General features: G+C 38.1%; 2 protein-coding genes across 10 annotated transcripts in view; one reads left to right on the forward strand and one right to left on the reverse strand.

Moving 5' to 3' along the window:
- mapk9 (mitogen-activated protein kinase 9) overlaps positions 1 to 8840 on the forward strand; it is a 25624-nt gene extending 16784 nt beyond the window's left edge. For 2 of the 5 annotated variants that reach the window (XM_052100121.1, XM_052100124.1), the window contains 5 exons: positions 1424 to 1606; positions 2265 to 2389; positions 2525 to 2588; positions 2807 to 2878; positions 4688 to 8840. In XM_052100121.1, coding sequence (XP_051956081.1) covers positions 1424 to 1606; positions 2265 to 2389; positions 2525 to 2588; positions 2807 to 2878; positions 4688 to 4827 — 584 coding nt within the window. In that variant the 3' untranslated portion in view covers positions 4828 to 8840. Of the gene's footprint in view, positions 1 to 1423; positions 1607 to 2264; positions 2390 to 2524; positions 2589 to 2806; positions 2879 to 4687 lie in introns of those variants that run through there. The other 3 variants (XM_052100122.1, XR_007968250.1, XM_052100123.1) reach the window with 3 other exon arrangements.
- si:ch211-247j9.1 (rho GTPase-activating protein 24) lies at positions 4895 to 15163 on the reverse strand. 5 transcript variants are annotated; one of them, XM_052100116.1, is made up of 8 exons: positions 14522 to 15163; positions 13708 to 14264; positions 13111 to 13318; positions 12029 to 12161; positions 11783 to 11856; positions 11542 to 11663; positions 10369 to 11404; positions 4895 to 9563 (listed from the first exon to the last, which is right to left on the reverse strand). In XM_052100116.1, the coding sequence occupies exons 2-8, from the start codon at positions 13799 to 13801 to the stop codon at positions 9326 to 9328; spliced, it is 1905 nt and encodes a 634-aa protein (XP_051956076.1). In that variant the 5' UTR covers positions 13802 to 14264; positions 14522 to 15163; the 3' UTR covers positions 4895 to 9325. The 5 variants fall into 5 exon arrangements, with proteins under 5 accessions (XP_051956076.1, XP_051956080.1, XP_051956079.1 ...); XM_052100120.1 differs by lacking the exon at positions 13708 to 14264 and having other exon boundaries at positions 14860 to 15163; XM_052100119.1 differs by lacking the exon at positions 13708 to 14264.
- Positions 15164 to 26535: the final 11372 nt, after the last annotated feature.

Consider the following 26535-nt stretch of genomic DNA (forward strand, 5'->3'; position numbering starts at 1 on the left):
TTAGTGATGTGGCTAATATGAGTTCAGTGGAAGACATATTTATTTGATATTGTACAGCCTCAGTTGTTAAGGCAAGTGAACAGTAATAGCCTACTACAACAGTATATGCATTGCACACAATAACACTGCAAACTAAAAACATAAAACAAGGATTGAATAATGATGGGGATAAAATATACTTTAAACATGAAAATAATATGCTTAAATATGCAATATAACAATTACAAGAAGTCAATTTCAGAAGTCAACATATTAGTAAACATGTTACATGAACCTCACTGGAAAATGTAGATACATCGCGATTGGTTAACACACAAGTAATTCTCGATTCATAAAAACATGATAACCAATATAAGCTTAAACAGCCCTACCAGAAAATAATTCCAAGTGTAATGGTAGCCAGATGGTATATGATAGCTGTGCAGTGTGTAAACTCACTCTCCTGTTCTTAAGAGATTCACAGCAACCGAGCCTAGAGGCCATGGCTTTAATAGCCTCATTGCTAGCACGTCCGACTCCCATGCCAGGAATCTTCGGTTAGAATCTCACTCGGGGCCAAACGGATAACAGATATACATCCAACTAGACAGCGGCGATGCTGTCCTGAACTGTGGGAGTTTGACTGAATTGAAGAGCGTAGGTTCTCATGACATGACAGCAGGTTCTTCTTTTCTGTGTTTACGGACATGACGTAATGACGTAAGGATGAATGACATAAGCTAGCAATTTCGCACCAAATCTGACCCGACAGCTCATAATACAAATTATTATTATTGGCTTAAGGTAGTGAAGGAAGTAAGGTAAGGACATTGTTTGAACACTGATTGTTTATGTACTCGAGCAATAATGGCAATTTCTTAATTTTTTTATCAAAAAATCATACATAGTGAGGCTTTAAGACAATAGGAGGGTTAAATGTCAAATATTTCAAGTTCAAATATTTAAAATGTAAATGTCATCATCTTGATTCAAGTATGAAACTAGTATCTTAACGGTAAACTTAAAATCTTGAGTTTAGCCACAGATAGTGTAAAAAGCCTACAAGCCTACTTAAGTGTTTTTGTTTCGCATATGAGTAGGGAACATTAACTAATGTTATCAAACCTGGCAAGATAAATGTTAAGTTCAGCAAAGCACTTCTTCAGTGCTGTTTCTTACTGGATTAGCTGATATTTTCTTTGCACTGCAATGCCCCTCGGGTTTTTGAGAGCTGCGTGCACAGGACGCGCTGCAGTGCCAGGCCAAAGTATAAACAATGCTGAAGTCTGCAAAGCCCCTAATTGTTTAAAGAAAGAACAGGCAGTTTTCAGTTTCCTGTTAAACTCCATGTGTACATTTTCACTCACTTTTTCTTCTATAAAAACTGTGATAAAACTTCATTTCTCCTCTTTCATCATGACCTCCTTAACTGAGCTCATCACAGATATTGACCAGTGGAATAAGGTGATTGAGATACTGGGCACCCCCTCTCTGGAGTTTATGAACCGTTTGATGGAGACTGTTAGAAACTATGTGCTGAACAAACCCCAGTTTCCGGGAGTCAGTTTTAATGAGCTTTTCCCCGACTGGGCCTTTCCTTCAGAAACTGAGCATGACAAGATCAAAAGTAAGAGCACTTTCTAACATCCTTTCTAATGTTTTCCTCCGTTTCCATCTCCATCTCTCTGTATCTCTTTTCCTTTTTATGGCCTATTTATTTTTTTGTCTTTCTCCCTTCTGAACCTGTGCAGTACAACTGTGTTTCTTTACATACACTACCAATTTGGACACTCCTACTCTTTCTTTATTATTACTATTTTCCTCATTTTAGAATAAGAGTGAAGTCATCAAAAGTACCAAATAACACAAATGGAAATATAGAAATGATGTTGTCATCCAATCAAAAGTATCTTTATATTTTAGCTTCTTCAAAGTAGCTACCCTTTGCATAAAAATCAGTTTTGCACAATCTCTTTAAAATGTATGGGCAGTCTTTTAACAAGCTTCATGAGGCATCCCCATGGGATGCATTTCCAACGGTATTAAAGGAGTTCCCATGTATTCTGGGCACTTATTGGCTGCTTATCCTTCACTATCCTGTCCAACTCATTCATTAAATGTATTTGAGCATCAGTCTTTAAAATAAATGATTTTTAAGTTCATGAAAAGCATAAATTCTGGCAAGTATGCCCAGTTTTGACTGGTACTGTATTGTAAATATTGAATAATTGAATCTTTACAACACTTGATGTTTTTTACATTGTTCTTTACATTGTTAAACACAGCTAGTCAAGCGCGTGACCTGCTGTCAAAAATGCTAGTGATCGACCCTGAGAGCCGCATCTCTGTACAGGAGGCTCTTAGTCATCCCTACATTCACGTGTGGTATGACCTAGCTGAGGCTGATGCGGTCAGTGTACTCCATATTCTTTTATGTTGCTTAGTCCAGTCCAGTTAAAACTGTTTTACGAGGGACATTTTTACAATGCCAATGAAAAGCTCTCTCTTGTGGTTAGGATTCGTAATGATTGTTTTATGTGTTCAGCCTCCTCCACAGATATCAGACAAACAGTTGGAGGAGAGGGAACACAGCATTGAGCAATGGAAAGGTATAAATGACCTTTAGCACTGCAACCCGTTTACAAAGAACGAATGACTCTGTTTTAGAGTAAAATGTTTAATTAAGTAAATTGATAAAGTACCTTGCATTGTCAGTTGTGCTTTAAAACGTTTTATAGAGTAACTTGGTGGAAATTGTATTAAATATTCTACTTTACTGTTAAATTATAAGGCATTAGTCAAATGACAGTCTTCTCTCTGTCTGCAGAGCTGATTTATAAAGAGGTAATGGACTGGGAGGAGAGGAACAATAATGGAGTGCTGAAAGAGGAGTGTTTAGGTGAGTTACTAATCCTCATTACTAACTAGTGATAGGCTAATTCATCGGCTGACATTTGAACATTTTGAGTTTTCTTGATTGACTTCTGATCAATCCACCTAATATCAGTTATCTAGATCAGTGGTTTTCAAACTTTTTGATGCAAAGGACCCTCAAATATCATAATTCTCTTGCAAGGGACCCCATATATGAGAAAAATAGTAAACATTATATTATAAAGACTACTTAAATTAAATTATTGGCTTTTATATTGTCATTGTACTAAACCCTAAAGAAATTATGAAAATATTTTCTGGAAAATATTTGACTTTTTATTAAAGCTACACTATGTAACTTTTGGCCCTCTGGCAGTTAAAAAATTAAACCATGTATCTTGCGGACAAATATTGTTTTGGTAATGATGTAAGTTGTGCTTCGGCTCTGCTCCTCTGCACGAATGAACGAATGTGGTTCGTGGCACCGTTGTACACATGGATACAGGACATCTTATCAGAGCGAATGGACAAATAAATAACGAAAGAAAGGAAAAGACGGATAACCGAAAACATGTCATCTGAGCAGAAAAGTGCCATATCTTATGCTGTTGTTTTGACTTATTGGAAACATTGATGTTTTGAAATAAATTACGTTACAAAAGTAAGGCAACGTTCATTAATATAAGAACTAATGATTGTTAGCACCAATTACAGTATAATTATTATATTTCACTACACAGACGTGTGTGTGTGTGATTGCAAAATTATACATAAACCATATCAATAAAATGTCTTACCTGTTGAGTAAGAAAAAAGCCATCTCTGGGTCACTTTTAAATCCTTTCAGTTGTCGGCAACTCTGAAAAGCCAAGCCGATGTTGATTCATGTTTTATTATGGACTCTGCTGCTTTCCCTTTTTGCTTTTAGTCTCTGCTCTGTTCGAGGTTTCTTTGTTTTTACAACCAGTGTTTGCCGTTTTGAATGCTCCATGGTCAATTTGTCTCGTTTGTTGTGACAACAAACTTTCAGCTTCACGCTACTCCCACACCATACACATGCTACAGTAGCCGGATCTTATTTTCTTTGTGTGCGGATATGACGTGAACACACACAGGCGAATGACGTATGTATGCAATTTTCCTCGAAATTCGTCCTGACAGCTCTAAAATATAAATCATTATTATAAGTTTATCAGAGTGTATTTGGGTAAAGACATGGTTTGGAAGCTCTTTTCACAATAAATAATGTTTCAAAGCAGTTTTACAGAGAATAGTGAATTACAACCCTTATTTCTAAAAAATATTTTTTTCTTAATAATTGAAATTATTTGCAGATTTATTTTTTATTTCTTACTGTTTAAAACTTTGGCTATCTGTAGAATAAAATAATCAGGATTAATCTCATGATTTCAGAATGGTAATAATATCAAATAATGTGAAATCTTCACAGAGCTCCTAGCACCCCCTTGGGGACCCAGAGTTTGAAAACCCTGCTGTAGATCTCTGTTCTCTAGATATTGGTATCAGGATCTGCTGTTAAAAAAAAAAAAACATCAGTCAGCCACTATTACAAACCCAAATCTGTTTATGTCAGCCCTTTTGTTATCTTTTTGTATTTCAATCCAGCCTTCAGAAATCAGTTACAGTATTAGGAAACTACACAGTATTTAAATCATATTAGGAAAATACATTAACTGTGATTAGCCCTAATTTTGATGCATTGCTGTGTGTGTGTGTGTGTGTGTGTGTGTGTGTGTGTGTGTGTGTGTGTGTGTGTGTGTGTGTGTGTGTGTGTGTGTGTGTGTGTGTGTGTGTGTGTGTGTGTGTGTAATAGATGGCACAGTGAACAACAGCACCACTGCCTCCCAGTCCTCCTCTATTTATGACATCTCGTCCATGTCGACGGAGCAGACACTGGCCTCTGACACCGACAGCTCCTGCATCGACACTCTCACTGGAGCATTAGAGGACTGACAGTGAGGCCTGGCTTCCACCTCCCCTGCTCTTCAAACTTATGTCACATCCCCTCCCTTGTCTATGTGGGCCATGCTGTGATCTTGACTGAAGAGAACTGTGATTGCATGTTCACGTGGCTTCAAGTTTACACTCTTTATTCTTCGCTCTCACTTTTAAGGGGTCGTTTGTCTTTCTGTTCTTTCTTTTCCAACTCGCATATAAAAACGCAGATGTTTAATACTAGCTTTTAGAAATCTTGATTATATTATACACCAACAACAACCCAGTTTTGCCTTTTCAATAGGCCTTATTTATCCATTTTACTGTTTAAAGGGATAGTTCACCTAAAAATAAACATGTTTTCATAATTTACTCACCCTCATGTTGTTCCGAACTTGTATTACTTACTTCCTTCCTTGGAACACAAAAGAAGATTTTTGAAGAAAAACAAATAGAAGAAAATGTTTGTCTGTTCCCAACACAAAGATATTATATGCCTTCAGAAGACTTAGTAAATAGTGCACATGTCATATAGACAACGTTTCTGGTTCTTTTCTGTCCTATTTGAAATATGAAATCTCCCAGTCCCCATTTGTCGTAATTGCATGTAAAAGAGCAACCAGCTACATTCTTCAAAACATCTTTTGTGTTCCAGAGAAGAATGATTTGTAATGACATGAGGGGGACTGAATGATGACAGAATTTTCATTTGTGGATGAACTCTCCCTTTAATCCATCTTTACTCATTTCTTTTAGATTTTTATAAAAACTACCTTCATTGATGGACAAATATGAATTAGATTACTGTGTTAAAGCATTCACACATTCACTTTTACTTTCATGTGAACTAATAATAACTGCCATCTTTGGAAAGTAACCTACTGCAGCAGCTTGAGTAATAATATTTAGGATCAATGCCATCATTTAGAGTATGTCTCCTCTTTCTTTTTCTCTCTGTCTGTGCAATGTTGCTTTTATTGCCTTTCATTTCATCACCTAAAAGAAGCACAGATATGAATTCTTGGACAACATTATAGCTAGTCAGCCCCTCTGGAACAGATCCCTGTTACAAATATAGCTGCATGATATTAACAAAGAACACTTACTAGAAAGACAGACTACAATCTGTAACATGCCTGAACACCGCTAGAATCAGAACAGCAGTGCCTGCCTCTGTACATAGTCAACGTACACACATTTTCATAGAGAATCTAATAATGCGTTTCAGCTGGTTAGGGTGTAGTCATGTGTGTGTATATATAGGTACATAGATTTGGTGTCAATGTTCAGATTTACGTTCTTTGTGCTGTGGAAACTCTTTTGCAGCAAATATGCTACAAATATGTTTTAGCATATGTATTGTAAAAACAACATACTGCACATTGAGGTTTTAAAGTGAACAAAAGAGATACTTTCATCTGGATCTAAAATGTCCTTATCAAAGCTCCTGCTCAATGTCATTCCAAAAGTAATCAACGCTGGCAAGTTCATGGCATATCTTGTAAGATTGTACATTTAATTGCATGAGCTAATGCAAACCATTGCCTTTTAATCTCCTTTAAACTTGAATAGCCCATAAGAATGTTGTACGAAGCAAATCTATTGTTTCCTTCTCTCTCTCTTTCTCTCTTTTTAAATTTTTTTTTTTTTATTGACTTGCAAGTGGGTTTTTATTAGGGTTGTCCTGATACAATTTTTTTTTTAGAACGAGTACATATAGTTAATTTCTGGTACACGCAGAGTCCACATACCTTTGTTTTTGTTTTTCCTAAACACCATATAAACAGTTTATTTCAGTTTTATTATCAAAGTGGTGTTTAAATAAATTAATTCATTAAAACTTACTTTTATCAAATGAAGTGCTTGTATACCGAACCTAACTGCACAATCCAAAATACAACACTGGAGATATATATTGTCAAATAAAGTGCTGCATAACAGAGCGTCACACTGTTAGATACTCCTCAAGTATAATACAATTAATACTAATTTATTATTATAAATATAGTAGTAGTAGTAGTAGTGAATATTACATAACTTTACAATAGTGATATATTTCTGTCATACTTTTTTCTATAAATGTACCTTTTATTTTGAAGTGTTTCTGTGTTTTGGCCTGGAGCTACCACTCTGGAAAAGCCAGACGCTATGTGACTTAGTGATTATTTAACTACGAAAGGCTGCTATTTAATTAAATAAGTATGTACTCTGTATGTGCCTCACACTACCACATTAATTTGCACTCTGTTTACTGTCATCTGCTACAAACAGAGCGCTTTGCTCATGACAGTGTTTTTAACTGAGGAGCTTGAACTGGAATGAGCAGCCGGCATCAGCACAACACTGTCTCCACACATTCACAAGCACTCAAATTTGAATTACATGCAAACTATATATTTATCTCATTAAATCGCTGCTTTTGTGGTTAAATAATGTCACTGGGACATAACGTGATTTTAATTTGTGGGCTGAAAGTTTATGGAATGACATTCGTGTGTCAGATGGTATCTGTTTTTGGCATAGGAGCATTTTTACCAGTACCGATACATGAGCGTGGTATCGGACCCGTTACCGCTATCGCTATCAGGACATCCCTAGTTTTTATTTAGTCATTTTCCTTTAAGTGAAGATTTATGTCCTTTCAGTGAAACACTGAAAGAGTTTTCATGTTAATTTCATTTTATTACACTTCCGCTTGTGTATTTTTCTTTTGTATGTGTCTGTTCTACCTTGGTTTGAAAATTTACTTTTCAGTGATATACTACGGCAAATGCAGCTAGTCATCAACATAGAGAGCTTTGGAAATCTTTACCAGTCATATTTATGATGGCATTCATCTGTCTCTGTGTAATTGATCTTCCTGCCCCCCCATACCCCCCCAGGTTTCAGTTTGTCTGGTACCATTTTAAAAGTTGCCTGTTGATATTTCCAACTATATAGTGATGTTATATGTCTTGTACTGTAAATTAATTGTTATGCATGGAAACACAAGCCCTATTCATAAGTCCTCAACAACCTCAAAAACATGTGGCTTCCTCTGGTTATAGAAGATACCAATGAACTGAAAGCCAGGAGGATGATGTGAATGTGCTTTTGAGCTTCTGTGCCTCCAGGTGCTTCTGATGGTCTGAATTATCATCATCATCACTTTCATGCCTTAAGCTTCTCACTATCAGTGCCACTACAGCTTGGCCTGAAGAGCACAAAGCAACTGATGGTAATGGACCTACGATCAAGTTTTGGTTCTTACTTGACAAGCTGGATGTTTGCTATCAGAGTACCTTCTCCATTGTTCTTAGAGTTTTCTATTGAGCTCAAAAGGAAAGTCCCATTTCTTGATCTCATCGAGGATAGCTTGTAGCTCATTTGGTGATTCACTTTAATGTAGCACAGTGATCATGTGTTACGTTAATGCAATAGTGCATTGTGTTCATATAATTTTTATCTCATAGCTACTTGCCCATTAATTGTTTTTGTGAGCAGTAGTTTAGGATCTCTGTGGTGTTAAATCTCTCAACGAGAGACAATGAACAAAGCTGGCTCACTTTCTTAAGGGCTTACTTTCTCTTCTTTAGGTGTCTGTTTCCCTTGGGGGAGAAAGTGTGTAAACATCGATGTGTGTTTGTTAGTGGCGATCATGAATAGAAGTGTAGTTGGTAATGACTTGAATAGATAACTTTTCAGGTCTTCAATTACTTAAGATATTCTCCATCAGATTCCATCTTCTTAAGTAAACAATTGTCCTGATCTTTAATCAAAAACTCAATCAAATACGGTAAGAGGAATAGATATCAACTGCTTTTTCTAGTAATATTTGTTTAGCTTTGAAGTGTTTTGTATTGTCCTGTTTCTTTAGTGCACTGTTAGTGGGCAATGGTGAGAGCAACCAGTCTTGTTTCTGAATCGCAAACCTAAAATAAGATCAACTATCTACAATAATAGAGAGAGAATATTTTTTCTATGTGAAAGAAAAAAATTAAATCAAACAACCGTTACAACTGGTCAAATAAAATGCTCAAATGAAAACACTGTCATTTTCTCATGTTTTATTAATGTGGTACAAATACATGTAATCTACGAATGGTATGTTTTCGTACAAGGTTTCCAAGGTATGACGTGGATTGAAAATAAAAATGTAAAGTAACCCCCACCCAATGCATCGACTTTTAAAGTCTGAACTCATTGATTCCAATCATTCCTAGAGTCTACTGTTCTCATATGGCATCCATGCTTACTAGACATAATATCCTACTTCTGGGTCATTCATTGTCTTTTATAAATTAAATGGCATAAATATGCCTTTTAGTTTAATATTACTTAACATTGAACATGCTGGTCCACACAGTCTTTCACGCAACTTAACTAAAGTTGAAAATGGGGCAATATTTTCCCTCAGGAACGCATCCTCATTTGTACAAGCTTGAGACAGACACAGTCTGATTTTATGACAGTGTTACTACTCTAAAACATGGAAACATTTCATATGCCGCTGATGTTGGTTTTGTAGCACTGCATTTTAAAAACTCTGAACAATACGATTCGTTTTTCGTGCCTCTGCGTTCAGCTCGCCAAATGTTTCAAAGAACTGCTCCATTTCCTGTTGCAGGGTTGCATTGCGCCGGTCAGCATCAGCTCTTGCTCGCTCTACATTTCGCATTTTGATCTCAGCCACGCTAGTCCAGCGACGCTGCAGCTCCAGAGTTGATCTCAGCCCTTCAACCTCCCCCTGAAGTGCCTCGTTCTTCTGCTCCAACCTGAAGACAGAAGAGAAGAGGTCATTCTGTCAGCTCAAACTAAACCACACTGAGAACCCCATATTTCAGGGATTTAATCCTGAACCATGGTGTGCACACATGTTAAGTCTCATGTGTGTTGCGGTAGTACAGAGATGGTTCTACCACTAAAAAAACTAAATTGTGCCCAAGACAAAAAAATGACCAAAATGGCAATTGTAAGTGGGGTGGCCAGGCTTCGGTCCACGGTGACCACGGCCACCTCCTAGCTCTATCCCCTGCTTCAGAAGCAATGATAGATGTGGATGAGAAACAAAACAATAGAATAATGTCTTTTTTTACCCATAATTTCTCCTGCCTGCTCAGTCAATTTCTACTTTAACTTTAACTTTCTTCTCTTGTTTCTGGTGATTCATAATATTTGTGCAATACGCCCTCTACTGGGCAGGGAGGAGAATTGATCTTTTTCTCTAACGCCTATCAGATTGTGTCTAAACACATTGATCTAACCACTGGAATCCTATGAGTTTTATACTCCCTTTATGTGGATTTTGGACCTTACAAATTTTGGCCACCATTCACTTGCATTGTTAGGACCTACAGAGCTGAAATATTCTTCCAAAATGTTAATTTATGTTCTGCAGAAGAAAGAAAGTCATACACATCTGGGATGCCAGGAGGGTGAGTAAATCATAAGATAATTTTCATTTATGGGGGAACTATCCCTTTAATGTGAGAGCCAGAGTTTTGGGTTTTCTCCCAGTGCAGATTCTCCTTACAAAATAATCATATTAGGTATCAGCACTACTCATAAGAGATATCCTACCTGTTGATTTTTGCTTTGTATTCAGCCTTTTGCCTTTCCTTCTGTTGCCGAAGCCCTGCAATGAGACACTGCATGGCATGGGAGACAGGAATGCCAAGGGGTTCTTGAGGGGCATTCGGCAAAAAGACCTCACTGCTGCCGGTGCTTAAAGGCGCGTCCGTGGGAGCAGAGGAGGAAGCAGGGGAGTTAGGGTGAGGGTCTTCCTCCCCAGAGTCCATTCTGAAAGAGTGGAAGCTTACAGGGTAACCATTGCTAGGACTTGCAGCTCCACCGCTTCCACTGCCTCCATCCAAAGGCACTATCTCACAGGAGGACCTAGAGCTATTGATTTTCGTCATACTGGTAGTACCAACTTTTGCCTCCACAATACAACTGCCTTTCTCCCTGTTCTCTGTACATCCCTCCCTCTGCTTCTCAGTACCAATATTGTCATAGACTGACAAGGTACTGTCCTGGGCTTCACTGCTTCCTCCACTCTCCCCTAAGACTCTCTCTGGCCCGCAGTTGGGCTCCTCCATATCAGGCCAACTCTTTGACTGCACAAAGGTTTCAACCCCAGCTTCCACAACTCTGGGCATAGAAGAGCAGGCAGGTAAAGTGGGGGTGGGTGTTGGCACATGTCTTATATGGAGAGATTCTTGTGCTGAGCTTTGTTGACTGTGGTTGTCATAAATAAGAGCAGAGCTGGTTGGCGAATAGTCTTCTTGAAGCTGTTGCTCTGTCTCTGATAGATGATAGGAAACATTTTTTTCACAAAGGCTTTGAAAAGACTCTGTCCTCACTGCCATTAGAGGCATAGAGAGTTTATGTGGACTGGCTACAGTCTGATCAGTAAGAGGCACATTATATTCACACAACAGTGACTCTCTCGAGTGGACCGTTGGTTCACCGTGCACCCATTCCATGAGGTTACTGTGTCTGTGAATGGGGTGAATAGGTGGTAAAGAGGCTTCAGGAGGGCTGAAGTTCTCTCTTGAGAAGAGCGAACTGTGCTCTCGGATCAGTTCAGACATCAACTGTTGTACAACTGCTGCCCCTAGAAGAAGAGAGCATAGAGAGAACCTTTCAAGGATTTAAGATCTTAAGGTCAATCTAAATCTCAGTAAAGCCATGACATTACCTGGCTTAGTTTTTTTCTTAGACCCCTTGTACAGAGACCTAAATATTGCTCACCTCCAATAATACTTTCTGGGTCCTCCGCTTTGGGCCAGAGAATGTTTGGCCCAAAAACAGTTGCCAAGTTCTGGATACTCATCTTGTTAATGTTGGAGTATGACTGGACGTCATTTAAAAATCTAGAACAGAGTTGTGTCATGGTCATGTCATCTGAAGTGCTTTAAAGCTGATGCCAATAGCTAGGTATATAAAACTTAAGTACCTAGATCTGTGGATGAAAATATAAGTTTAGCCTTACTGGCAAATGTATTTTAGAAGGTTGAAGTTTGCCACTGGAAGCTCATGAAGGAGTATCCTCAACTCCTGCAAACCCTGAAGTCAGACAAGGATGAAAGTGCATGAGACAAGTGTTCTTATCAATCTTTAGACACACTTACCTGATTAGGATCATACTACATTTTGTATCTTGAGTACTATATTTTGCCACACACAATCAGATAAAAAAATTATAAGCTCTTAAATAATCTGAGGAAGTTAACCATACCTGCTCTCTGTCTGAAGGGATCCTTTTGCCACATACAAGAAAATCCTCATAGCGAGAAAATGGCACCAGAGGCTCAGGCAGCTCCCTGAGGTATAGTTTCAGCAGAGATGCCACTGTTTGGACATCTGTGCTGCTGAGAAAGCAAACACAGATTCACTGACTAATTTGACTAACAAAAGGCGCTTTTCCGCCATCGGAGGAGTACTGAGCACAGAAAGTAACGATTTCTGTTGGATTTCCACTTGAGCATTGTTTGGTACAGTGCAGCTACACACTGTGACTCACAAGTGGTCATTTGCTCAGCCAGTCCATTCTAATTCTGATTTCACAGCATTACAATGGAATAGGTATGAAACCGTAACCATGCCAACAAGCCCAGATCGGTATGGAACAACATGATTTCGCAATGAAAACCGTTTGGCCCGATGGTGGAAAAGTGGTATGAGAAGCATTTGTACATTTAAATTACCTTTTTTTTATTAGATTTTATTACTCTCTTTTTTTTCTTTTTTTTACGTTTAAACATGGCCTTGCAAACATTTTAAATAAATACATCATTTTAATGTATTCAATGAACGCGACTAGTATTCTACATACTGTTAATTGATGATATGTACAATTATTGTAATGCCAGATTAGGATTTGCTCCCCCAGTTGAATCTGATTCCTTCTAATGTTCTTCTTCCTCCACTACCTGAAAATCTTGAGTTTTGAAAATCTTATTCAGTATTTTTCCTTACCATAATTGCCTTTGGTTTTCTCATTGGGGTTTTAAGACATTAAAGGCAAAATTTTCTGTTAAAGCTGCATTGAAACAATATGGATTGTGAAAGGCAATTGTGAAATCTACTTATGCACTTATATAGTATTCATTCATTTTCTTTGTCCATCAGTTCTTCTCAAGCTGCTGTAAAACCTGAATTTCCATACTGGGATTTATTTTTCATCACTTTACTTTTATTTTATAGAATCCAATTGTGCATGGAGGAGATACAATCTTTCTCTGTTAAGCAAGTTGTACATGTAGCTGATTTAAAAGGTAACTCTGTGATATCTTGTTTCCATTAATGCCAATGGCTTACCTGTCAAAGGTTGGTTTCTCCCCAGCATCAAAAGCTTCCTGCAGCTCTTTAACCAGTGTGGCCTGGCCGGGCTGCCTGAAGAGTCCCACTTCTGTAAGCCCATGCTCTCGGATGAAGTCTACGCACTGCTCTACCACCAGAGGAGCCATATGATCCCCATACCTCCTCTCATACAGGACAGTCTCCTCCAACCTCTGACCAAACACACCTGTAAAAGAAACAGTGAGGTGAAATATAGAGCTGTCCATGACAAACCATTTTATCTACTTCCTTAAAGGGACAGTATTTACTCATGTTACTTGCATTTTAAATTACTTTTTTCTTCCGTGGAATGTGAAAGGAGGTGTTAGTATGTTAGTTTCAGTTAATGATGACAATTTTAATTTTTGGGTTAACTATCCTGGGATGTGCTGCATTAGTGAGTGCTGAGTCCATTGTTTCCATCCATCAATGCAACTACACTGCTGTTTAGTCCACAGAAAATGCAGAATATCTGTCATGCTATAAAGCATATTTTAAGATGAATGGATGGTGCATAGCACCAAAATCTACCTCTGTGTAAGATTGCGTGTGCCTCCCTTTCCCTGTACTACTCACGTCTTCTGAAGCTCAGCATCCTTTTTATCTTCCTGTAAGCAGAGTGGGAGAGATAGCTTCCAGTGTGCTGGATTGTCTGCTTGTTTTCCGGCATTCTCTTTCAGCGTGTCTTGATCCTTCGTCTTCCTTTTCTTGGGACATACGCACATTCACTATCCCATCCCCCACTCTGATTCTGTCTTTTCCAAAACAGTGACGTTTTCAGTTTTTTTGGTAGCAATCCTGAAACTGGCAGTGAACAAAGGTCCTCATTGAACTTCTTAAATCCCTTCTGGTCACGTTTTACAAACTCTTGTTTGGTCTATGACCCTTTCCTTTCTCTCATCCTCCTCCCTTTTTTTCTCACTAATGTCTGCAGGTAAGGTGATAAGGCTTGGTGTATTGAAGGGAAGCTCACTCTCTCCTGCTGATGTGCGACACTGAATCTCCAGCTCAGATATGGATGCTTATCAGATATATCAGCGTTGCAATTCAGATGGCAGTCTTCATCCAGAAAGAAGAGGCATTGTTCAAGGGCACTCTACTACAAATTTGACCATAATTCTGCAACAATTCGCCTTTAATTAGAATGCAGAGAAGTCAATGAATATACATCAGAGCTGTTTCAAATGAAAGTCAAATCCATTTGAAGTCGTAAGGTGGAAGATCACGTTCTTTGAGATTTCTCTAATAACAAAACATATGTTTCATTTTGGTATCCACAATCAACGTAAAAAAGAATTTATGTTTTCCCCACATCAATAGTCATTCTTAGTGTCAGGTTATGGACATACTTCCTCCATCCATTCTTGTAGGTAGCACACCAATGACTCACCCAAGCTGGTTCTTTTCCATTGAAGAAGAAAGCAGAGGTGCAGTAACAAGTGGATATTCCTTGTGACACTGCCTCTTGAAGTGGGTGTCTCAGTTAAATGCCATTGTTGACGGTGGCATCAACACAGACATGTCTGTTCGCCTGCAATGGGAGGTTATGTTTGTCTGGATTTAATTGTCCAAAGTTTCCAGTGACGTGAGCCAGCACTTCCTTGGTTTACTGTCAAATTAAGTCCACCTTCTTATCTCTATGTGGTTCAATTTTAGGATTTTCGTCCTCCCTGTATGCCTAAACATTTATAAAAACACTCACTATAAGTCTTACTGTCTTCCTCTCACCTTGTCTCTTATTTAATCCTGTTGACTGTCTTCTGTGCACTTTATCTCTCTTTTTTAATTTATTTTTTATTCTCCTCTGTCCCTCTTTTCCCACCTCTCTCCTGTATCAGACTACTCCACTGCAGACTTACTGGAGCATGGTCAAGGTGACGCAAACACCCTCTTTTTCTTATAATCTTTGCCCACTTACCATGAATCATTAACACCACAATATACCGATTGACTAAAAATAAATGAGCTAGAACCTTCTGGCTTTTACCATCTCTCTTTTCTTCCTTACTTTCTCTCCGTCTTTCTTTCTGTCCCCCTGCACCTTACATGGCTTGCGTCCAATCATTTTCTATTGGACACAACTGAGCACACCCCTCAGTGCTTTTTATACATCTGTGCCTAGTAACTTGGCCCTGATGAGAAACCTAGTCTAAAACAGTCCCTGAGACATTGGCCCAGCACGTTGGGAACACCGGTGAGTGTTCAGTGCATCTGAATGTAAATGTGGTTGTGTGTTATCTGAAAGGAGCATCTCTCACCTTTTAGGAGTCCCAGGCTGTGGGGAGTTATATCTGAGAGTTAATACAGGGAATTCATTGGGAATGGTAATCTCTCCTGTGATATAGGCAGCTACATGGACTCTTCAGCCTTTTAGTTTAGCCCTCAGCTCAGGTTTTACTTTGATTGACCCAAATGCTTTATAATGGCACCCAAGACTTCACACTTAAGTAGAATAATTCCTTTTAGATAATATCAGGTTAGAGCATTAAATAATAGTAGTTCACCTCAAAAATATTAATTCTGTTATTATTTTTTATTCTCCCTATTATCGCTCCAAACCTTAAGACTTTCTTCCATGGAACACAAAGGTGAAATTAAAAAGATTTTGAAGGGTTTATTTGCCATACAATGTAAGTGATTAGTGACTCCGGTCTGTCAAGCTTGAAAAAGGACAAATAAAGACCATAAAACCACAGTAAAAGTAATCTATATGGCACATACTCTAAAAGTCTTCTGAATCGATACAAACAATTTGTGTGATGAACAAAGGGAATGTTATGTCGTTATGCACTCTCAAATTAAATCTTTAAGAAATAAGTAATTTAATGGCGGCATTGTCGATAACATGAAACCTAATTGTTTCTTGTGGTATGACATCATGAGACACAATAAGAACAATGTGGTTTGATGTTATTGATTTGATTTGTGAGTGAATAATGACTTACATTTTTTTCCGTCATTGCATGATGTTTTATATCAAGCTTGACAGACTGGAGTCACTTTTCACCTGCTTTATATTGTGCAGTTCTCCCTCGTGCCACCAATACAGCGCCAAATTGAACAGCTCAAAATAGCATTCTGAGATACTATTCTTTTCACCGCAAAAAGGGCGGTTATCTGAGTTACCGTAGACTTAATCAGTTCAAAGCAGTCTGACCATTCTCTGTTGACATCTCTCATCAACAAGGGACTTTCGTCCACTGCTGCTCACTGGATGTTTTTTGGTTTTGGCACCATTCGGTGTAAATTCTAGAGACTGTTGTGCGTGAAAATCCCAGGAGATCAGCGGATACAGAAATACTCAAACCAGTCCGTCTGGCAGCAACAATAATAAATTATCTAATGAGCAATTTTTTTTTTTTACACACAGCACAGCAGAGCAATGCATAAAATCATGCAGTTATGGGTCAGGAGCTTCAGTTAATGTTCACATCAACCATCAGAAAAGGTAAAAAAATTGAAAATCTCAGTGATCTAGTCAATTCTAGAGACTGTTGTGTGTGAAAATTCCAGGAGATCAGCAAATACAGAAATACTCAAAACCAGCCCATCTGGCACCAACAATCATGCCACAGTCTAAATCACTGAGATCACATTTTTTACCCATTCTGATGGTTGATGTGAACATTAACTGAAGCTCCTGACCTGTAACTGCATGATTTTATGGGTGATTGTTGGTGCCAGAAGGGCTGGTATGAGTATTTCTGTAATGGCTGATCTCCTGGGATTTTCACACAAAGCAGTCTCTAGAATTTAATCCGAATGGTGCCAAAAACAAAAAAACATGCAGTAAGCGGCAGCTCTGTGGACAGAAATGCCTTGTTTATGAAAGAGGTCAACAGAGAATGGCCAGACTGGTTTGAACTTACAAAGTCTACAGTAACTCAGATAACCGCTCTGTACAATTATGGTGAGAAGAATGGTATCTCTGAATGCTATTCTGGGATGCGGATTGGCGCTGTATTGGCGGCACGAGGGGGACATACACAATATTAGGCAGATGGTTTTAATGTTGTGGCTGATCAGTATAGCAATATACATTTTGTGTTCCATGGATGAAAGAAAATCATACAGGTTAGGACCAACATTAGGGTGAGTAAATCATGACAGAACGTAATTTTTTTTTCAGATTAACATTTTTATTGGTTGCTCCTTAAACATGACACATAACAAAGCAAAATAAATATAAATATAATAGATTTTTACTTATCAATGTAATGACTCCTCTGCTCTTACTTGAGCCAGCACTAAAAAAAAAATGTCCATATCTTTCCAAATTTCTCAGCTTCCTGCAGGGAAAGATGCATTTCTTGAAGAAACACTATATCATATTTCTTACATTTAAGAAAACAAATAACCTTCCTTCTTTTTATGTAGTGCCCCAACCCATTGACATTCCACATGGAGAGAGACAATCCACTCATATTAACATCTAACATTTTGACATATCAGAAAAAATAGATTGTGTGTCAAAAATGTTATTATAAAGACCACATTCCACATCGGTGCAACGATAAAAACCCAAACATCCCCCAGAACAAAAAACAGAAAAAAGAAAAACGTGCACATTAACCCCGTGCACGACAGTACCAACCGGCGATTTGTAAAACAGAATTACACAACAGAAGATAATCTATAAAACAAACTCCATCCAATAAGCGGAAGACAACCCCCCCCCCCCCCACACACACACACACACACAGACTCATCCACTTAATTGTCTCAAAGGTGTGTTCCTCCACAAAACAAGCTCCAGCCGCTAGCTGAACCAGCACAAAAAAAGAAAATGTGACGTTGAGTTCTTTAGGCAGTCAAACTCCTATGTCCTGCAAGAAATATTCAACAAAACCAACTCCAGCCAACAGGAGGCATAAGCACCCAAAACGAGCAGATTCATCCACAAACTGTCCCGAAGAAAAGATATTGCACAAAACAAACTCCAGCCAATAGGCAGAACCAGCACAAAAAGAAATGAAAAAGGCACCTAGTTTCCTCGAACAGTCAAGTTCAAGTATGTTCAATGAGATGGTCCACTAGGCGGCAACATGAAAATCACAAAATAGCTTACTCCAATGTTTTTAAGAAGGATAGTGCTTGCTGTGGGCATGTACATTCTCCATGTCCACCCATGCGTATTTTTCGTATTTATTCTCCGTTTGGCTGGAAACATCAGAGCAAAAGATATCTTCTGTTGATGTAAGAGTTTCTTGCATTCCCTGAATCTTTCACGTTTCGCTCTTGTCGAATTCTCAAAGTACCTCGCCTCTCGTAAAACAAGATCTTTATCGGATTTGGCCAGAATTGACTGTCTCCCTGAGCTGATCTGCGAGCCGGGACTCGCAGATTTCCAGCTTATGGCCTGTTATGTTGAGCAGATTTGGAAAGCTCTTGTATAGGAATTTCACTATATCTCTGCCTTCCTCATGCTCAGGAATTCCAAAAATTCGGACGTTGATTCGCCGATTACGATTCTCCATATCCTCCAGTTTTTCCCAAACGCATTGCAAATCTATCTTAGTCTCTAGCATATTAGCAGCTAAATCCCTCTCCGATGACTCCAGAGAATCTGACAATCTTGTAACCAACTCCGAGAATTTTGTCATCATGGAAGTGATCGATCGACGTATCACAGTAAGATCCTCCAAATCCACAACAACCTTCGTCAGCATTGTCGACACGTTCATGAATTCATGCCGGATTTCTTTCAGTTCACCATCCGAATGGAGTCTGGGGCTTCCTGCTGCTGCGAGGAATCAGCTTGAGCATATAAGTGCCTTTAAATGTCTCCAGAGCTCGAGGATTTAGAATTTTTTGACATACTGTCTTCCTAGAACAGTTAAGAATCAGGGTGTGTCGAATCTCACCGGTTTATGACACAAATAGTATTAAAACTAGCAAGTGCGCAGAGCTCGCCATTCACACGTCCACTCCTCGCACAGCGTCACGCAAACTCAACAAGAATGTAGATTTTTATGTAAACTATTTCTTTAGAGTAGATTTATATGGAAGTTTGTGATAGCTTTCTGTGTTCTACACTACCAAAGCCAATTTATTGTATGGTATTAGAAGATATGATGGGGGTTGACGGTTCTGTTGAGAAAATTGAGGTGTACTAACATCATAACCATGCACACTGCCAAGATGGATACAGGGTAGCCATCTACAACCCCTCACACACTTACTTCAGTGTACACTGCTGGTGGTAGAGGAAGCAGAGAGGGACAAGGGTTACAATTTTCAAAGGTGGACTGAGCCACTAGAAAGTTAATAAGAAAAAAATATATATCCAGAATCTACTGTTTATCTCTGAAGGGTATATTTCCAGAACACATGGAGATTAGAATGCATGAACTCTCAATGACATTGAGGCGGCAATGCTGAAAAATACAACCCTTCACATTTCAGTTTGTTTTTCTAGCAAAAATCTTGAGGAGAATTCTCAATTTTTGCTGTTTTGAATGACATCAGTCTCAGAAGCATGTTTTAAAAGATATGCGCCATCGAAGACAGAGCAAAGTCTGTGCAGAGACTAGTTGCTACAGTGTGTAATGCATGGCCCATGATTTGGAAACGACTGGAATGTTTGTGTATTGTGTGTGTGGGTTGTTTTGACTGGCTGAAGTCCCGAAGATGGATTGGATCTGCAATTTCATCGTATTCAGGCATTGAAGAGACACTGAATGTTAAAATATTAAGTGTGACAATGACTTGCACAAGCCTAGATTTCCAAGAGACCACTAAGTATAGAAATATGATTAGTCAGATATTCCAACATGATCACATGGGAAGTCAGCCTGTTGTTTTCAAGAGTCCAGTAGCCTAGGATCTGCCACATTATACCAACACACAGACAAGAGCCTACTCCTATCAGACATTTTTGCATTGGCTCCAGTGTGTTTACCTTCCACTGTGGCACGACTGGAAATGTGTTTTGTCAGCAGCATGGGAGAGCTGGATTTAGATCCCATTTTGAAACCAGGAAGTAATGGCACTCACATAATCAGTGATGACTGTGATTCAGTGGTTGCATTTTCCCCTTAATCATTACAATTTCAACTCCTCTGATGGTTAAGTTTAGGTTTGGGTTGGATCGTTCAGTTTAAAAAATATACATTCCTCCTCACCATTTTATAGCCTGTACAGCTGAAAACAACTTGCTTCACAACTCAATTTTGGCACCCCTCCGTGGACATTACACTCAGAAAATGGAGGTCACATGTGACATTATGCCCAACAACAATTAATCGCTTTGGCCACTATTTTGCATTTCAGTAAGCACAGACCGATTTTAGCCAAACAAAACCTACTGTTTCCGTTTTCACTGTGAGACATTTACTTTTATGCATTTGGCAGATGTTTTTATACAAAGTGACATACAGTGCACTTATAAGTGCCTTGCTCAAGGACACAATGGTGGGGCTGTGGGGATTGAACCAGCAACCTTCTGATTACCAGTTATGTGCTTTAGCCCACTACGCCACCACCACTCCACAGATATTAGTGAGATTAGTCTGGATATTTTTTCCATAGACTACTGAATGTTTAAGTGTGTGTGTGTGTGTGTGTGTGTGTGTGTGTGTGTGTGTGTGTGTGTGTGTGTGTGTGTGTGTGTGTGTACCTGTAAAAGGTATCCAGATGCCCTTGTTTAGGCTCTTCAGCCACTCCTCCCCCTGACCGCAGCTGTTAGATAGGAAGAAATATGAGCCAGGACTAACCAGCACATCCCTGTTTCCTCCTGATTGAGAGACAGAAAAATATATGGGGAAAAACCATTAATTTGTTTAACACCGAACACTTTATAAAAAACATTATTATAGTGTTTCCTTCTTGAGTATCTTCAGTCTTGATTGTTGTAGCCTTTTGTGATGGTTATGCAGTGCATGAGTCCTTACAGCTTACAGTACATGGAGGCTTCTGTGAATTCAGTGGACAGCTTGTCCACTGAATTCACAGAAGCCTCCATGTACTGTAAGCTGTTTTGGTTTGCTTGATGTTCCGCATTTGATTTCTCCCCTACATTGGCTCAATGATGTTGATCCAGCTTTGCCACTCAGGACAATTGAAAAACTTATACACAACTATTACAATGGAGGAAGGAGTAATAACATGATTGGGTCTAAGCTGACTGACAGTGCAGGCCCAATTCTATGGGGGTGCTTGAGGTCAAACAGACGTTAAAGAACCCATAATCGAACAACGTTGGTGCATTATTGCATCTTCACCTTAACTACTAGAGAACCCCCAAAATATTGAGAAGCACCCTCAGAGAGTTTGATGGAACCGGGCGAATCATTTAAGGGCACCCCGCACCCCGTGGCTAACAATTAACATTGCCCCCCTTAAATATACAAGTGCCTCACCAAAGATTGCAAACCTAGTATCGCCCTTGATTGATACTCAAAGAGGCAACACACAATATTAGGAGGAAGGGTAACTTTGATTAGAGTAATTTCATTTACTTTGCATTGTGGATTATTATTATTTTTTTTTAATATCTGACAATTTTAATAAAAGACAATTGCTCTTTTTTTTTTTTTATGCAAAATGCTTCCATATTCACAAGTGGTATGTTCACTTATGGGCATGTTAACTGTATTTTTATCCTTCTTGTCAATATAAGCAGTTTTGGTTATGATTGTTCAGAGACACATGAATGGACATTTACTTCCACTGCAATACAGACCTAGGAATATTCCCCACCAATATTCCCCAATTTCATTGATGATCAATTACACCAACAATCCATCTTTCAAACAATATATTTGCTATACCCTGATTCACTGTGGTGTGCCTATAATAATTCAACAGTTTTTTAGAGCTGTAGGGATGGATTTGGCGGGAAATTGCATACTTCTGTCTGTGCGTGTATCGTAATGTCCGTAAATAAAGGAAAGAAGATCTGGAGCTACTACTGCAGGTGTGCATGTGCAGTTATAGGTGTGGTAGCAGTTTGAAGCTGAAAGCTTGTAGCCACAACAAATGAGCAATGATGAACATGGATCAGTCAAAAAGGCAACCCTCTGGGGAATCACACATTTTCAAAATAAAGAAATCTTGAACAGAGAAGAGTCTGCTAGCAAAAGGGGAAAAAGACAGAGCCCGTAAAAATAAAACACAACATTGGCTTGGCTTTTTCAGAGGTGACGATAACTCTAAGATCTGAAAAGATTTTAAACTGACCCAGAGATTACTTTTTCTTGCTCGACAGGTTAGATATTTTACTAGACCGTTAGTCATCCAGGTAGCTCTATTAGCGTGGTGTTTTTTAGAAAGCGTTAGCCACTCTAATGGTGCATTTTATTATGGATTGTGGTACTGCAGTGCTTTATTTAATTTTTTGAAGAAGCATAATGAAAATAAATAAATAAAAGGTAATGCTGGTAATAATGCCAACCTCTAACCAGTTGGTCTGCCTGCTAGCTAAGTGATAATAGTTTCCACCATTTGACTTTATCTGATATAACTAGCAATCGTTGTCTAATGTCATCGTTACCTAACTTTTGTAAGGTTTTTTCTTTTTAAACAATTGTTTTCAATTATTGTCTTCCTTTCATTATTTATTTATAAAAAATTTTGAGGGGAGGGGGCGAGTTTTGTTGTTAATGACATTCACTCTGTTAAGCTGATCATCTGTATCCATGATTACACCAGTTCTCCTCAAACCATCAGATTTATCCTCACATAAGAGCAACAGAGCCGTAATTACCATAACCCTCCGCAAGTAAGTTGCAGTTTAATGCTTAAACCACTAGAAGGCCAAAAGTTACATAGTGTAGCTTTAAAGGAATATTCCGGGTTCAATACATGTTAAGCACAATTGACGGCATTTGTGGCATAATATTGGTAAAAAAAAAATTTTTGACCGATCCGGTCGGTATCTGGTCCTATACTGACGTTTTGACTCAGATCGGGTATCGGTCCGACGAGTCCGATCCAAATCCGCTACCGCATGTTGGTCATTGACTTTGCTGTCAAGCTCAAATAATGACAGAGAGAGAGAGAGAGAGAGATCTGAAACCATTTTCAAGTCCAGATACATGTTTTAATGAGTAAGTCTTTTCTACTGAAAACTTTCACTGGAATTACTGTTATTTTCACTGCTGCATCCTGCAGACTAGTTAACGATAAAGTTATGCACAAGCCCTTATGTAACTGTTTTTTGTTTTCCTATTTTATAATGAAATACTTTATTGTTAGAGGTTTTTGTTTCTTTACTCAAAGAGTACTCCAATCATTTCCACACAGTGAATTATAGATGTTCTAAACTCATTAAGAAAAAACAACACTGGTATCGGTATACTGAGAGTTCAGGTATCGGAATCAGATCGGAAGAGAAAAAATGGTATAGTCCCATCCCTAATTTTGACTCATCCCTCCTTAAAATTAAAAAGCAAAAATCGAGGTTATAGTGAGGCACTTAAAATGGAAGTGAATGTTAAAATATATATATATATATATTTTAAGTATAGCCACAAAACAAAGGATAAACATGTAAACATGATTTTAGTGTGATAATATCGCTTACTAACCTTTTCTGTGTAAAGCTATAGCCAATTTTATAACTACATTACCATGACAATATAATGTCAACAAACCCTAAAACAACTGTAAAAATTATTATTTAAATAACTTTATAGCTCAAATAATACACAAGTTTTAAGAGAAGAATTAACGCAAGTGATTTTATAAAATTATAAGCTTCACATTTCTGTGTTTAAACCCTCAAAATATTGCCCACATTCACTTAGTTAGTTGCCTCACTATCCTCCATTTTGGCTTTTTTAAGGAAAAGGAGGGACAAGCTGAAATACATTTTTGTGGTAATCAACATTATGCCACAAATGCTGTCAATTGAGCTAAACTTGTATTGAACGCAGAACATTCCTTCAATACAAAGTCAGAAATTGTGAAAAACAATATTTACTAAGTGATGTCATACAATGGCAATTTACCACATATTTCAAAGATTCAAAAGGATGTACAAGAATAATTTAGAAGACTAATAAACTATTCAGTGTGACTCATGCTTTGTTCTGAAGACATACGATAAACAAATAGAAATCGAATGTATTATTTAGTGAAAATGCTCACCGACTATAGCTGTCCTGTACATGAGAGTGCAAGAGAGCATCAGTTATTCTTGTAGATGTTAACAACAGAAAACACAACACAACACAGCTGCACACCAACAAGAAAACAAAACTTACAAACATTTCTGAAGAGTTTGAAGTCGAATTATAGATACATTTCTATGCCAAGCCTTATTTGTTTTAACCGGAGTACTTGGAAATCAAACAGAGAAATGGAAAAAGCTGCGGGTGAGTAAATTATGATTTTCACAGATTTTCTTTAATCTGGGTCCATGTCTTCTTTTCTGCATGCACAATACTGTATGTGTCTCATTAGTTAAGGAGGTCAGTATTCCTGTATAGTGTGAGAAAAAATCTCTATCAGCCTTTAATGGTCACTGTGTCCTTCAAGTTCATCAGTAAGCTAAATGGAAGACAGCCAGAGAAGAATTAGATGATCATTTCTTATCTTTAGCTGCAAGAGTTCAGCAAGGGAAAAGGAGAGCATCGATTTTTATAATTTAATTAAAAACTCTTGCCATTTTTTTCTTCATACATTTCTCAGAGACAATATTAATCACTGGATGGGTCTCGATCACTATTAAAGCATGCCCCAGATTCCACTCACATTCGCTGGTAGAGTGCAGTAATTAATTCCGAAGAGGACAATTCCCGCAACAAGATGAGAGCCGTAAAATTCCAGCTAAGTGGTTTATCAATACCAAGCGCTCGCCAAGGCTGGCCTTTGTAATAATGATAATAAAAGGATAGCATTGAAATGCCATGAAAGGGCATTTCACAGATTCAGAGCAGAGAATGCCACAATATACGCTAATGCTGATCTTGCATTTAACATGTGCGAATACCCCATAATCCTACAGCTTTCTCAGCAACACTAATGTCATCTCTTTCATGTCTGGACCAGCCCTTATGGCAGTCATTGAGAAGAGAGCAAGCAGGCCTATTCAAAGATACTGAGAAAGAATGTGAACTCCAGCGAAGTGCCTAAGTTGCAAAGAAATTAAAGAGATTAGCTTCAGAAAAGAGGTAATGAATCAGCAGTTTTAAGTGGTGGAACCGTGGACAAGATCTGTTATAAAGGAATGTTGTAAATAATAAAAACTGGGAGGTGGGTTTGACAATTGAGTAATTTAATAAATGGGACGTGCATTCTATTGGTGGTTATATAGCAGAAAACCAACAGTCTAGTCTTTCTCTTTGTAAAGGAGGTAACATTTTTAGAATCCAGAACTCATGACTCATCTCAAAAATGTGCATTCTTGTTAAATTATGTTCCCATGCAAATTCTTGCAAAATAACAAAGCTATTCTTCACCTTAAAGAAATAGTTCTCCCAATAATGAAAATTCTCTTGTCATTTACTCACCCTCATGTCATTGCAGATGTGTATGACTTTCTTTCTTCTGAAGAACACACATTATGATTTTTAGAAGAATATTTCTGCTCTGTAGGTCCATACAATGCAAGTGAAAGAGTGCCAAAAATGTTAAGCTCCCTAAAGCACATAATGGCAACAAAAAAGTAATCCATACGACTCAAGTGTTTTAATCCATATCTTCAGAAATTATGTGATAGGTGTGGGTGAGAAACAGATCAATATTTAAGTCATTTGTTTGCTAGAAATTATTCTCCCTGCCAAATAGGGGGTGATATGAAGAATGTGAATCAGCAAAAACACAAGAAGAACAATGTGAAAGTGATGTTTCTCATTTTGTTCAGATGACATTGATTTAACCACTGGAGTCGTATGGATTACTTTTATGTTATTTTGGATCTTCAAATTTTGGCACCCATTCACTTGCATTGTATGGACCAAAAGAGCTGAGAAATTCTTCTAAAAATCTTCATTTGAGTTCAGCAGATGAAAGTCATATACTGTACATCTGGGATGGCATGAGGGTGAGTAAATAAAATTTTTGAAAAATTGGGTGAACTTTTCCTTTAACTCTTGTTTCTGTGTTTTCATCCCAGTATGGGTTAGTTAACAAAAAATGACAATTCTGTCATCATTTATGAAAATTCTGCCTTCATGATGTTCCAAACCAGTATCACTTTCTCTCATATGTGTAACACAAAGGGTGATGTTAAGCAGAATTTTGCCTCAATTATTATTTACTTTTTTGTTTTGTTTTGTTTTATTAATTTTTTCGGGGAAAAAAGTATTCTGCCTAACATCTCCTTTTGTGTTCCAGAGATGAAAGGAAGTCATACAGGTTTGGAACATCATAAGAGTGTGTAAATGATGACAGAACTTTTATTTTTGGGTGACATCATGACTTTAACTATCCCTTTAAAGCCATATTTCTGGATTTAAT

The sequence above is a fragment of the Xyrauchen texanus genome, chromosome 31, assembly GCF_025860055.1.
Source record: "Xyrauchen texanus isolate HMW12.3.18 chromosome 31, RBS_HiC_50CHRs, whole genome shotgun sequence".
Lineage (NCBI taxonomy): Eukaryota > Metazoa > Chordata > Actinopteri > Cypriniformes > Catostomidae > Xyrauchen > Xyrauchen texanus.